At 53.7% G+C, this 13,947-nt stretch overlaps 1 protein-coding gene and 1 long non-coding RNA gene across 10 annotated transcripts in view; one reads left to right on the top strand and one right to left on the bottom strand.

The window, feature by feature from the left end:
- Positions 1–1,804: 1,804 nt before the first annotated feature.
- On the bottom strand, positions 1,805–5,630 carry LOC103880619. Of its 2 annotated transcripts, none has more exons than XR_002519366.2 (3): positions 5,580–5,630; positions 5,300–5,407; positions 1,805–2,183 (listed from the first exon to the last, which is right to left on the bottom strand). It is a non-coding gene; the product is annotated as an uncharacterized LOC103880619 (long non-coding RNA). The 2 variants fall into 2 exon arrangements; XR_001898388.3 differs by lacking the exon at positions 1,805–2,183 and adding an exon at positions 3,176–4,076.
- A 2,603-nt stretch (positions 5,631–8,233) lies between these two features.
- The window catches only part of SPG7 (SPG7 matrix AAA peptidase subunit, paraplegin), a 50,726-nt gene continuing 45,012 nt past the window's right edge, over positions 8,234–13,947 (top strand). For 2 of the 8 annotated variants that reach the window (XR_002519365.2, XM_021932302.2), the window contains exons 1-2: positions 8,234–10,158; positions 12,386–12,488. Coding sequence is in view for 5 of the 8 variants with exons in the window: in XM_021932302.2 (XP_021787994.2) it covers positions 9,976–10,158; positions 12,386–12,488 (286 nt within the window). In the remaining 3 variants the exon portion in view is untranslated. The remainder of the gene's footprint in view (positions 10,159–12,385; positions 12,489–13,947) is intronic. The other 6 variants (XR_002519363.2, XM_009197072.4, XM_021932299.2 and 3 more) reach the window with 5 other exon arrangements.

Below are 13,947 nucleotides of genomic sequence, written 5' to 3'. Positions count from 1 at the left end.
GAGGCGGGCGGATCATGAGGTCAGGAGATCGAGACCATTCTCACTAACACAGTGAAAACCCATCTCTACCAAAAATACAGAAAATTAGCCGGGCGTGGTGGCGGGCGCCTATAGTCCCAGCTACTTGGGAGGCTGAGGTTGGAGAATCACTTGAACCCGCAAGGCGGAGGTTGCCGTGAGCCAAGATCGTGCCACTGCACTCCAGCCTGGGCGACAGAGCGAGACTCTGTCTCAAAATAAAAAAATAAAAAAACACACATAAGGGACAGGGATGGTAAAACCCAAACTGCATGCTTTGGTTCAAGGTGTATGTAAAGCCAAAGTACCCTTCCATCTCCGGATAATCTCAGACTTCACCTGATCAGCCCTTGTGCTCCCCAGCCAGAGCTCGCAGAGCGTTCCAGAAACCAGAAACGCATGCTGGTCTCCGGAGGGCTGCTGAGAGCACCCCAGGAAAATCCCAGCAGCAGCCTGAGTTCACTCGTGGTTCTGTTTGTCCACAGGTCCGCCAGGTGAGGAGGTCTGAAGTGGGCCAGCCAGGGTGGATATTCTATATGGAAATGACCACCTGTTCCTTGTCAGACCAGCCCTTTAAGTTACAGCGAAAAGAAAGCCCTCCTCCTGCTCCACGTCCACACTGAGCCTGGCATCTGTGGCCCTGTCCTGGCATTTCAGAGGCTGGTCTGGGGACTCACCCTCATCCCCCTCAGCAGCTGGGCCACCAGCAGCCACATGCTGGCCTCTGCTGGCTTCTCTCTTCCTGGGGCTGCAGATCAGAGAAAGCAGCCCAGAGTGGGCACCAAGACACCCCAGGCTTTACTGGAGCCTCTTGGAGAGCCAGCCCCGTGCCTCAGTCCTGCCAGGGTCCCTCCCTTCTGGCACTGCTGCAGAAGCCGCCGCCCTCCTCCCTGGCCTCACACTCCCACCTCTGGCCTCTCTAGAGTCCATTCTCCTCCCGGCAGCCAGTAATGCTTTTACCACAGACTATTCGTCCTCAGCAACACTCGCCCTCAGACTCTCCAGCACTCCCTGCCCCCTCCCAACTGGCCACACCGATGGGGCTGGCCAGGCCTCTGTCTGGGCAGCCTCTTCTGTCCTGGGATGATGTGCTTCCCTTTGCTCCTGCACCACATCTCAGTGAAGGCTTTAAAGTCCCTTTCTAAACTAGTCATTTGGCCGGGTGCAGTGCCTCACGCCTGTGATCCCAGCACTTTGGGAAGCGGAGGTGGGAGGATCGCTTGAGCCCAGGAGTTGGAGACCAGCCTTGGCAACATTGCTCCAAAAAATTTTTAAATGTTTGGGTCAAATCCTCTTTTCTATGAAGTTTGCCCTGCCTGTGGCACCTCAGACTCTGTCTCCAAGGCTTCTCGTTGTCTTGCTCACCATGTGCCTTGTTTGCTGGGCTTGTTTTCGTTCTCTCCCTCAATAGAATGGAAACTCACTGAGGACAGGCATTGTTGTTTTCTAGGACACTGCCTAGCACAGTGTGGTCCCTCAGCAAGTATCTGTTACAGGCCACTCCCTGTTATCCTACAGAAAATATCCTTCGTCTCCAGTCCCTTCATCCTCTGCAACCACACTGGCAGCTTCTCATCAATCCCGAAACCCCGACAGATCCTGGCTCTGTTGCCCAGGCTGGAGTGAGTGGTGCAGTCTCGGTTCACCGCAACCTCTGTCTCCCACGTTCAAGCGATTCTCCTGCCTCAGCCTCCGGAGTAGCTGGAATTTCAGGTGCGTGCCACCATTCCCGGCTATTTTTTTTTTTTTTTTTTTGCATTTTTTTAGTAGCAAAGGGGTTTCACCATGTTGGCAAGGCTGGTGTCGAACTCCTGACCTCAAGTGATCGACCTCCCTCAGCCTCTCAAAGTGCTGGGATTACAGGCGTGAGCCACCGCACCCAGCCAAGTAGTTTCTTTTAGGTGTTGGCAGAAAAGGCCGGGATGTGTCACTGGTCACCGAGCCTCTTCCCTGTTAGCTGTGGCTGTCAAAATTCCAATGTGGTTCATGGGAAACTCCCGAGCAGCAGATCCACCGCTGATGTGCTGAGAACCTCCAACGGCCACAAGCCAGTGATAACCTGTCACCTAATGATAAGGCCTGATGGTATGAGACCGCCATCCTCAAGGGAGACTCCAGGTTCTGTCCAGCAGGCATCAGGGAGCAGTTCAGCTGACAGTGGCTGGCTGGGAATGAAACGGTGAAGACACAACCATCTGATGACTGGCTGTATCCCAGAGACAAGCAAATATAGCATCCTGTTGGCTACATGGCACATTCAAAACTGGGAGACCAGGCCAGGTGCAGTGGCTCACATCTACAATCCCAGCACTTTGGGAGGCCGAGGCAGGCAGATCACCTGAGGTCAGGGGTTCGAGACCAGCCTGGCCAACATGGTGAAACCCCATCTCTACTAAAAACTATAAAAATTACCCAGTCTTGGTGGCAGGCGCCAGTAATCCCAGCTACTTGGGAGACTAGGCAGGAGAATCACTTGAACCCCAGAGATGGAGGTTGCAGTGGTGAGCCAAGAATGTACCATTGCACTCCAGCCTGGGCAATGAGTGAAACTCTGTCTCAAAAAATAAATAAATAAAAATAAAACTGGGAGACCAGCCACAGACTAGCAAACCTTTTCTTTTTTTTTTTTTTTTTAGACAGAGTCTGGCTCTGTTGCCCAGGCTGGAGTGCAGTGGCCGGATCTCAGCTCACTGCAAGCCCCGCCTCCCGGGTTCACGCCATTCTCCTGCCTCAGCCTCCCGAGTAGCTGGGAGTACAGGCGCCCACCACCTCGCCTGGCTAATTTTTTTTGTATTTTAGTAGAGACGGGGTTTCACCGTGTTAGCCAGGATGGTCTCGATCTCCTGAACTCGTGATCCACCCGTCTCGGCCTCCCAAAGTGCTGGGATTACAGGCTTGAGCCACCGCGCCCGGCCTAGCAAACCTTTTCTCGCTTCAAATAGCATATCATTCCCCTAAGGAATTCTCCCTGGGACCAGAGACACCTCAAACTAGTTACTTTTGGGAATAGGCTATAAATTGATGCCCAGAGATGATCCTTCTTTCCTAGTAGCTGAACCCATATGAGGCTTCTGAAGCCTTGCCAGGGATGTTCAGGAAGGTCCCCAGGCCTCTGGCCAGTGTGAGCAGCCCAGTAGCTAATGGACTTAGACAGGCAACATAGTAAAAAGGGGATTGGCTCATGACGAGGAAATGAAAGGGAGCCCCTTCGAGGGACTGGATCTAGGGACACAGGCCTGGCTCTGGGACGCTCATCTCCTGCCTTCTTTTCCACTCTGTGGGCCTGGTCCTCTTCAGCCATGGCTGGCTTCCTCGCCAGGTGGAAAGATGCTAACAGCTCTCTTCACAGTTCACCCTTCTAGCTCTGGGACCCGAAAGGCAAAGTCTCTTCTCCAAATACAAATCGAGAGGACGGACTTAACAGGTTTGACTTTCTGTTCCTGAGTTGATCAGTGTGGCTGTGAAGGCTGGGCCTGGGCCTGGTCCACATAGTCAGGAGCCATGAGGAGCTGCCTGGATACGTCTTGCTGAGCAGATCTCAGTACAATCATCAACATGCTCAGCAGCCCAGCTGGCCCTCCATGACCCTGTCACCGGATACTCACACCCCAGCCAGTCCCTCCCACATTGTCCAAGGGTGGGCGACCAATTTGGCAGAGGTGACGGTCAATTCTGAGTTGAGGATAGAAAAGGCTGTGGCTCCTGCCCTCTGGTCACTGGCTCTGGGGAAGGGCCCACGTGACGAGGAGCTGAGGCCTCCTGGCAGCAGCTGCATGAGTTCTCCACCCTGGACGCGATGCAGGTCCTCCAGCACCAGTCAAGCTTCAGACGACCACAGCCCTGGCCATCAATCAGCTGGACTGCAAGCTCGTCCAGTCCAAGAGACTAAACGGTCCAGTCGAGCCGCTCCCAGATTTCTGACCCTCAGAAACAGAGTGAGATAAGTATTTGTTGTTTTAAGTTGCCACGTTGGCGAACTTGGAATGCACTGCCCAGGGCCGTGGGGATTCCCGTCACGTGGAGAGGACATAGGCTGTCCCTTCCAGGTCCTTGAACACCTGTCCAAAGTCCAACACCCAACAGTCTAAAGAAACACTGAGGAATATATGATTATTTAGTCACGCTCAAATTCCTGTACAGGTTTCTTGCTAGCAGAAATGGACTTTCCGCCGGGTGTGGTGGCTCATGCCTGTAATCCCAGCACTCTGGGAGGCCGAGGCAGGCGGATCACCTGAGGTCCGGAGTTCAAGACCAGCCTGACCAACATGGAGAAACCCCGTCTCTACTGAAAATACAAAATTAGCCGGGTGTGGTGGCACGCACCTATAATCTCAGCTACTCGGGGCTGAGGCAGGAGAATGGCTTGAACCCAGGAGGCAGAGGTGGTGGTGAGCCGAGATCGCGCCATTCCACTCCAGCCCGGGCAACGAGCGAAACTCCATCTCAAAGAAAAAGAAAAAAAATGGAAAGTTCATTTTTTTTTTCTTTTTTTTTGAGAGAGTTTCGCTCGTTGCCCGGGCTGGAGAGCAATGGCGCGATCTCGGCTCACCACCTCCACCTCCCGGGTTCAAGCCATTCTCCTGCCTCAGCTCCGAGTAGCTGAGATTACAGAGGCGCGTGCCACCACACCCGGCTAATTTTGTATTTTCAGTAGAGACGGGGCTTCTCCATGTTGGTCAGGGTGGTCTCGAACTCCTGACCTGAGGTGATCCACCCGCCCCGGCCTCCCAAAGTGCTGGGATTACAGGCGTGAGCCACCGCGCCCAGCATTTTTTGTTTTGTTTTGTTTTGTTTTTTTGAAATGGAATCTCACTCTGTCGCCCAGGCTGGAGTGCAGTGGTGCGATCTTGGCTCACTGCAAGCTCTGCCTCCCAGGGTCAAGCAATTCTCCTGCCTCAGCTTCCCAAGTAGCTGGGATTACAGGCGCCTGCCACCACACCCAGCTAATTTTCGTATTTTTAGTAGAGACGAGGTTTCACTATGTTGGCCAGGCTGGTCTCCAACTCCTGACCTCAGGTGATCCACCCACCTTGGCCTCCCAAAATGTTGGGATTACAGGCATGAGCCACCACGCCCGGCCCCATCCTTTAAAGAAAAATAAAATCTGGTTGTACATGGGGTGAGTAAAGCCCAGTTAACAAGTGATATGAGAAGTAATTTTCCCCAAGAAAGAGCTTCAGGAAGAAAATTTACTAAAATTTACAGAGATGAACTTGTTTGTTTTCAAGCATTCCACAAGGTAACATGTTTTATGTAAGACATCCTCATACTCAACACATACCTTATTGTCCTGCGGGGCTTTGCTTCAGCAGGAAGAGTCACCATGGGTGCAGCTTTGGCGGCCATCATGGGCACAGCAGTACAGGAACTCTGGAGACCAACAGGCTAACTGCAAAAGCAAATGTGCTTCAAAAGATTTTTGTTGGCCGGGTGCGGTGGCTCATTCCTGTAATCCCAGCACTCTGGGAGGCCGAGACGGGCAGATCATGAGGTTAGGAGATCAAGACCATCCTGGCTAACACAGTGAAACCCTGTCTCTACTAAAAAATACAAAAAATTACCGGGTGAGGTGGCTGGCGCCTGTAGTCCCAGCTACTCAGGAGGCTGTGGCAGGCGAATGGCGGGAAGCCGGGAAGCGGAGCTTGCAGTGAGGTGAGATCCAGCCACTGCACTCCAGCCTGGGCGACAGAGCAAGACTCCGCCTCAAAAAAAAAAAAAGATTTTTAAGTTTAGTTACTGCCAAATTTGGAAAGAAGCAAACATGTAATTATTTCTTCAGATAGTAATAAGGAAGCCTAGATCCTTTTTTTTTTTTTTTTTTTTTTTGAGACAAGTCGGTCTGGTGCAATGGCTCATGCCTGTCATCCCAGCTACTCGAGAGGCTGAAGCAGGAGAATCGTTTGAACCTGGGAGGCAAAGCTGCAGTGAGCTGAGATCATGCCACTGTACTCCAGCCTGGGCGAGAGTGAGACCTTGTCTCAAAAAAAAAAAAAAGGACAGGGTCTCACTCATCACTTAGACTGGAGTACAGTGGCACGATCGCTAACTTTCTGCAGCCTCCCAGGTTCAGCGGTCTCATCTCTCAGCCTCCGGTAACTGGAGACTTTAAGAGTGAGTTTGCCTACTGCAGCTTGGCTAATCTTTTTGTATTTTTAGTAGAGACAGTTTCACCATGTTGGCCAGCCTGGTCTTGAACTCCTGACCTCAAGTGATCCGCCTGCTGTGCCCTCCCAAAGTGCTGGGATTACAGGCATGGGCCTTAGCACCCAGCCAGAAGCCTAGATTTTTTTTTTTTTTTTTTTGAGATGGAGTCTCTGCCTCTCAGGTTCAAGTGATTCTCCTGCCTCAGCCTCCCGGGTAGCTGGGACTACAGGCGCCGCCACCACGCCCAGCTAATTTTTTTTATTTTTAGTAGAGATGGGGTTCCACCATGTTAGCCAGGACGGCCTCAATCTCTTGACCTCAGGATCCACCCGTCTCGGCCCCTGAAAGTGCTGGGATTACAGGCATGAGCCACTGCCCCAGCCAGCCTAGATCTTAAAACCAAAAAAAAGTCCCAAAGATCAACTTCTGTCTCAGAATGTAAATATTACTATTTGAGGCTGGGCGATTGGCTGCGCCTGTAATCCCAGCACTTTGGGAGGCCCAGTGGCAGGATCCACCCGAGGTCAGAGATGTGAGACCAGGTGAAACCCCATCTCTACTAAAAATACAAAAATTGGCAGTGGCGGGTGCCTGTAGTCCCCTTCTCAGGAGAGGCTGAGGCAGGAGAATGGTGTGGGCAGGAGGGAGCTTGCAGTGAGCGAGATGGCATGCACTCAGCTATAGGCGACAGCGCAAGACTCCATCTCAAAAAAAAAAAAAAATAATACTATTTGATAGGTGAAGCAACTGAAGTTTGTAGAGCAGCTTGCCTGAAGTCCTTCAGCCGACAGCAGGAATAAGGGACAGAGCACAGGACGCTGCTGCATTAACAGGGAACAAAGGAATGGGGCCTCTTCGCTGCCCACCTGCCCTTCCCACAGCCCAGGGCTGCCCTAGGCGCTCCTGAGGCCTCCTCTCTGATGGGGCTAGAGCTGAAGGAACCTGGGGTTGGTAGCCATCCAGAGACCTAAGGCGTGCCCTGACCCAAACCAGGAGTCACCAAGAGACTGCCTCTCGAGAGAGCAGGCAGGGAAGGGAGGTCCGAGAGCAGAGTTCAGAGGGCTGAGGAGGGGTGACGCGGAGGTACAAATGAGCAAGCAGCAGTTAGGAAGCACAGAAAGAACACACAGGGTGGAGAAGGGAAGCGAACGTCCTGCTCTGCAGGCTCTGAGGGCAAAAGCAGACCCGGGAGGCCGCTCTCCTACAGATCCTTCTTCTTGAATCCAAATCATGGACCCAAACAAAAACAAGACCCCCAAACCATGGGGCACCCGGATCCTTAAACAAAACCCCTATTGCTTGAGGCCACATGAGCCTCTGCTGCCTGCCACTACAGCCGGGGCTGAGAGTGAGAGTCACGGTTCACCTGTAGGGCCTGGGACGCAGCCAGCCTTCAAAGCACGGTTGTTGAACAGATGAGTTTGAATAAATGCATCAATACTCTGTTCCCATACCCTCATTTCCCATGACATCCTAGTCATAACTCTGGATGCCAAGGCTTCCTGGCTCATCAATTGCCCTCACACACATTTATTGCATTTTATCTTTATAACCACCCTGTGGGAAACCCAAGGCTGATAATAGCCTTGCTTTGCAAATAATTATCATCCCCATTTTACTGCTGAGAAGATTGAGGCTTGGGGAAGTTAACAACTTGCTTAAGGTCATAGGCCGAGAAGGACAGAACCCAGTGTTCTTTTCCCAGAGGAGGCCTCTTGCCAACACCCCACACTGCTTCTGATGAATTGCCAGGAAACAATTTTAAATTATCTCAGACAATATTAATAGGACTACATCTTAAAACTCTTCCCAAACACATCCAAATGTGTGGACTTTGAGTCACAAATCCTCGGCTGGGCGCAGTGGCTCACACCTGTCATCCCAGCACTTTCGGAGGCCGAGGCGGGCAGATCACGGGGTCAGGAGATCGAGACCATATTGGTTAACACTATGAAACCCCGTTTGTACTAAAAATAGAAAAAATTAGCCGGGCTTGGTGGCGGGGGCCTGTAGACCCAGCTACTCAAGAGGCTGAGGCAGGAGAATGGTGCGAACCCAGGAGGCGCAGCTTGCAGTGAGCTGAGATCGCGCCACTGCACTCCAGCCTGGGCGACAGAGCCAGCCTCCACCTCAAAAAAAAAGTCACAAATCCTCTGAACGCACAGGCATAAGGGGTTGTGGAGCTCGGTCACTTCTTGGACACAAAAAACTCTTTTGGAAGTTTGGTTAGGTTGGTCATGGGACAAGACTGGAGAGAGGGTGACAGCAGGACGATGTTATAGCCCTCTGACCAAGTCCACCTGATGTCTTTTTTTTTCTTTTTTGAGACGGAGTCTGGAACCGCGCCCGGCCCACCTGGTGTCTTTAAATAGGGGAAAGAAAAAAATAGTGGAAGAGGAAATGGCAAGGTTGGATTCATTGCGAAGGCAGACTGTACAATAAGAAGCAAAAGGAAAAGCGGTTCAGTTGTGAAAATCAGTGTTAGCCCTGGGTCTGGGGGGAGGCCCTCCCCAGCCACGAGCACCTCTGCAGAGGCACCCGGCCCACTGGAGTGCTGAGGGCGGATAACCACGATACTGAAAACACTTTCCTGAGCGTTTCGGGGCTGCAGAAGAGGGAGGATTACACGCAGCCTACAGGCTTTGCAATCTCGTCTGTAGCGGTGGAGTGAGGGCAGGTCCAGAAACCAACCAGACCGGCCCCGAAATTCTGCCTTAACTTCAGAGCTGTGATCCTGGGCAGGTTACTTCCAATGCTTCTGAATCCGTTTCCTTCCGTGTAAAATAGAGGTATTTGCTGCATAGGGTTGTATGACATGGGTGTTCGGCACGGAGCTAGGCACTCGGTGATGCTGGCTGTCGTTCTCAGCATTCATTGTTACGAATTTGGGGAATACAGAAAAGCATAAAAATAAATCGGTCACCCTCACGCTACCTCTGTGACAGACCGTCTAGTCTTTGCCTTTCCTACTCAACGAGCTTTCCAGTTCTTGGCGTCAGCTCTAGACCTAAGGCGGACGGAGGAAGGGGTGGGGGTGGTGGAGGAGCCCACGAGGGACCCTGCCCGGGCCCGGAGTGCAGACCCCGAGGAGAACAGCGCCTCTTCCCGGCTTCCCACGATGGGCTCTCGCAACGCCCGGGGCAGGACCGAGGCCCGAAGCGCCTCCGCGGTGAGTCAGTCCGAGGGGACAGGACGGCGCGCTGCGAAGTCAGAGCTCTGCAGACGCCTGCCAGGCCGCGCCGCGCGCTCCCCGCCTCCCGACCTTCCTCCTCCGGGGCTGCCCTTCCTGCGGCGGCTGCAACTCCAGTCCTCGTCCTCGGGAGGCTCAAGACGCAGGAAAACCGCCCCCTTCCTGTGCTCCTCAGCCCCGCAGGGGCCCTCCCGACCCGAGGCCTCCCGCGCCGCCCTCCTCAGCGCGGGCCTCTCCTCGCAGGCGGGATTCCGGCCCGCGCCGTCCGCCCTCGCCTGTAACCGAGCCCTGCGGGTGACGGAGGCTGCCCGGGCGGGAGGCCCCTCGGCGCGGGCGGAGCGCGACCACGCAGCCACGACCCGGCCGGTTATTCACCCGCAGGGTCCCGGAAATACAAGGCCGGCGTCCAGAAAAAAAACCCAGGGGACCCGCGGCCTCCTCGCAGACGCGCGCCCCCGTACCGGGGCCTCAGGCAGCCGCAAGGGACGCGGGCTCGGGCCCGGGGGTGCGGCGGGGCGGAACCGTGAGGACCGCGCAGGCGCCCAGTCAGGCCCCGCCCACCCCCGCCGCGCAGGCGCCCCGTGGCGCCCCGCGGACCGCGCAGGCGTGGCTTTCAGGCCAACATGGCCGTGCTGCTGCTGCTGCTCCGCGCCCTCCGCCGGGGTCCAGGCCCGGGTCCTGGGCGGCTGTGGGGCCCAGGCGCGGGCTGGAGTCCAGGGTTCCCCGCTGGGTCCTGGAGGGGGCGGCCGTACTTGGCCAGCCGGCCTCCGGGGGACCTCGCCGAGGCTGGAGGCCGAGCCCTGCAGGTAAATCCCCGCGGCGTCCGGGCCCCACCTCCCGCCCCGCTCTGCTCTGTACGGCGGCGCCCGGCGGGGCGGGTCGGAGGCCGCCTGGCCCCTGCGGTGTGGGAGCCTACGCCTGTGGGCCCGCGGATCCTCCAGCTGCGGACCTCGGCGCGGAGCGACTGTTGGGGCCCGGGAGCGTGGGCGCTGGGCGGGCCGGGAAGAGGCGGGTCTGGGATCCGCGCAGTCCTCGGCGTGCGGTTTCCTAACCCTTTAGTTATGTGTGGATGTTCTCTACCTGTCTTCCTGTGGCGGTTTTTTTTTGGTTTTTGGTTTTTCTTTTCAGACGAAGTCTCGCTCTGTCGCCCAGGCTGGAGTGCAGTGGCGCGATCTCAGCTCACTGCAAGCTCCGCCTCCCGGGTTCACGCCATTCTCCTGCCTCAGCCTCCCGAGTAGCTGGGACTACAGGCGCCGCCACCTCGCCCGGCTAGTTTTTTGTATTTTTGGTAGAGACGGGGTTTCACCGTGTTAGCCAGGATGGTCTCGATCTCCTGACCTCGGGATCCGCCCGTCTCGGCCTCCCAAAGTGCTGGGATGACAGGTTTGAGCCACCGCGCCCGGCCCCCTGTGGCGTTTTAAAGTGGAATCCTGTAACGGTTTCCGGCGGAGCGGAGCGATAATTTACAGTCCGCGCCTGTGGATCGATTCCATCACCAGGAATTCCAGCGCCTTCCAGTTAGGGTGGTCACTGCCGAGTTGGGGGCCCAGAACGTTTCTGTGTGCGCAAAATGCCCTGTGGCTGCATGTTGCTGTTGTAATGTAGCTTGGCACGTTATTGATAGAAAGTCATTGAGCACCGCCTGTGGAGAGGTCTTGTTTCAGGTTCTGCTGAGGATAGGATAGCATCTCCTCCCGAAAACCAGACCCTGTGTCCTTGAGCTTTTGGGTCGATGTTTTCTTCTCTTAGCCCTCACCTAGGAACTTAGCCCATACCTTTTAGGTTGTTGTTTATTAGGTTATTTTTGAGACAGAGATCTCCATCTGTCTCCAGGCTGGAGTGCAGTGGTGCGATCTTGACTCACTGCAGCCTCCGCCTCCTGCATTCAAGCAGTTCTCCTGCCTTAGCCGCCCGAGTAGCTGGGATTACAGGTGCGCTCCACCACACCCAGCTAATTTTTGTATTTTTAGTAGAGACGGGGTTTCACCATGTTGACCAGGATGGTCTCGATCTCTTGACCTTGTGATCCGCCCGCCTCGGCCTCACAAAGTGCTGAGATTACAGGGCGTGAGCCACTGTGCCCGGCCATAAAACACATCTAAATGCGAAAATGTTTATTTTGAAAGGAGAACGCTGAAAGTATATACTTGTTAACTGGTTTAGTACCTGGAAATGTGCTACAAAGAGCCACTTTCTGGTGACAGCAGGAGCCCCGGGTCTGGGCAGCCACTGTGGGCCTTTGGAGAGCTGTGCTGCTCCCTTTCCCCTGCAGAAGCTTCAGGCCGTGGGATAGCAACCAGTGCACTTGTGTGTTTCGTTTTCTTTCTTCCGTGTTGTTTGTTTGTTTGTTTGTTTGTTTGTTTTTGAAGACAGAGTCTCGCTGTGTCGCCCAGGCTGGAGTGCAGTGGCCTGGTCATGGCTCACTGAAGCCTCTGCCTCCTGGGCCCAAGTGATCCTCCCACCTCAGCCTCCCAAAGTGCTGGGATTACAGACATGAGCCACCGAGCCTGGCCACTATCGTGATTTTTTGTTTGTTCATTTGTTTGTATTTTGAGACAGAGTCTCCCTTTGTCGCCCAGGCTGAAGTGCGCTATCTCGGGTCACTGCAGCCTCCACCTCCCGGGCTCAAGTGATTCTCCTGCCTCAGCTTCCCGAGTAGCTGAGATTACAGGCGTGCACCACCACGCCCGGCTAATTTTTGTGTGTTTACTAGAGATGGGGATTCACTATGTTGGCCAGGCTGGTCTCGAACTCCTGACCTCAGGTGATCCACCTACCTGGGCCTTCCACAGTGCTGGGATTACAGACGTGAGCCACCACGCCTGGCCAATTACTGTGTTTTAACCTCTTTACTTGCTTTTGACATTTTGATGTTACTTAAAGTTTTGAAATATTGCTCAGACTATTATTTCATATTTCAGGGCAATGTAGTTACTACAAATATCTATTTGAACTTTTAAAACCGATGTTTAGTCTGCATTGCTTTGCTAATCTCTAATGTTAGTGTGACGTCCAGTGTTGGGTTTTTTTCAGAGCTTACAGTTGAGACTGCTCACCTCTACCTTTGAAGGGATCAACGGATTGTTGTTGAAACAACATTTAGTTCAGAATCCAGTCAGACTCTGGCAACTTTTAGGTAAGTATCTGTTGAAAGAAGCAGCTGAGCATGACAGTGCATGCCTATAGCCTCAGCTGCTTGGGAGGCTGAGGCCAGAGTTTCGCTTGAGCCCAGGAGTTCAAGGCTGAGGCTGCCGCTGCACTCCAGCCTGGGTGACGGAGTGAGATGAACCGAGATCGCGCCACTGCACTCCAGCCTGGGTGACGGAGTGAGACTCTGTTTCTAAACAAAAAAATACAGAAGCGACAAGCAGAGATTGTTTTCTTTTTTTTAATTATTTTATTTTAGAGACGGAATCTCACCTTGTTGCACAGGTTGGAGTGCAGTGGTGTGATCAGAGCTCACTACAGCCTAGAACTCCTGGGCGCGAATGATCTTCCCCGCTTTGCTTCTGCAGTAGCTAGCACTACAGGCGTGTACCGTCACACTCGGCTAATTATCTTTTGTAGAGATGAGGTCTCACTCTGTTGTCCAGGCCCAAAGGGGCCTCTTTACTTCCTTAACCCGCAGTTGTAGAGCCTTGACCTCTAGGGTTCGAGTGATCCCCCCACCTCAGCCTTCCCTAGAGCTGGGACTCCAGGCACACACCACAGCGCCTAGCTAATTTTTTGGGGGTATTTTTTTTGTAGAGATGGGAGTTTGCCACGTTTCCCAGGCTGGTCTTGAACTCCTGGACTCAAGCGGTCAGCCTTCCTTGGCCTCCCAAAGTGTTGCGATTACAGGCGTGAGCCACGGTACCTGGCCAAGTTGTCCTTGTTTTAAGAAAATTCTGCTGTATTCCAGTAACTGGGCTGCGTGGGAAAGGTTTTTCATGTTACTTAGTCAGCTGCAAGAATGTTTACTAAGGATTTACAAAGTGGCTTCAGACGTTTTATATCCACACAGTCACTAAAAGTACCCTGCAAATAATTTGCTCTTCAACAAATCTTTAATGAAACCTCGTGACATTCTTTGGTCTCCCTTGACTTCAGGTTAAAGAACCTGAAGGATCGACGCCTCTCACCTTTATTTCTCGCTCCCCTTAATGGGGTTGGAGCAGGGAAAAAGTAAAATATTTCTACTCCTGACATTAAACAGCCTTGTGCCAACACATGGGTAGGGAGAGTGCTGTGCCCATTGACTGGCTGTGCGTCAGCAACCTGCCCATCTGCTGTCAGTGTTTAATGTCAGCCCATGGGTGCCCGTGGCTGTAAACAGGAAGCACACGCTTCAGCCCTCTCAACACCTGAGGTTACGTGCAAGTGGCAACCAGGGTCGTTTCATTGGTGAACCCGTTCATGTCTTTGTGAAGAAAGTTACATTTCAGGTCATGGTTGTGAAACTCTCCCTATTTTTGTTATTCTTTGAGACAGGGTCTTGCCCTGTTGCCCAGGCACAGTCTCTACTTACTGCAGCCTCAACCTCCTGGGCGAAGGTGCTCCTCCCACCTCAACCTCCTGAGTAGCTGGGAGGTCAGGCATATGTCACTATGTACAGC

The sequence above is a fragment of the Papio anubis genome, chromosome 18 (assembly GCF_008728515.1).
Source record: "Papio anubis isolate 15944 chromosome 18, Panubis1.0, whole genome shotgun sequence".
Lineage (NCBI taxonomy): Eukaryota > Metazoa > Chordata > Mammalia > Primates > Cercopithecidae > Papio > Papio anubis.
Note: the sequence above shows the minus strand (reverse complement) of the source record. Positions and strands in the feature narration are given on the sequence as shown.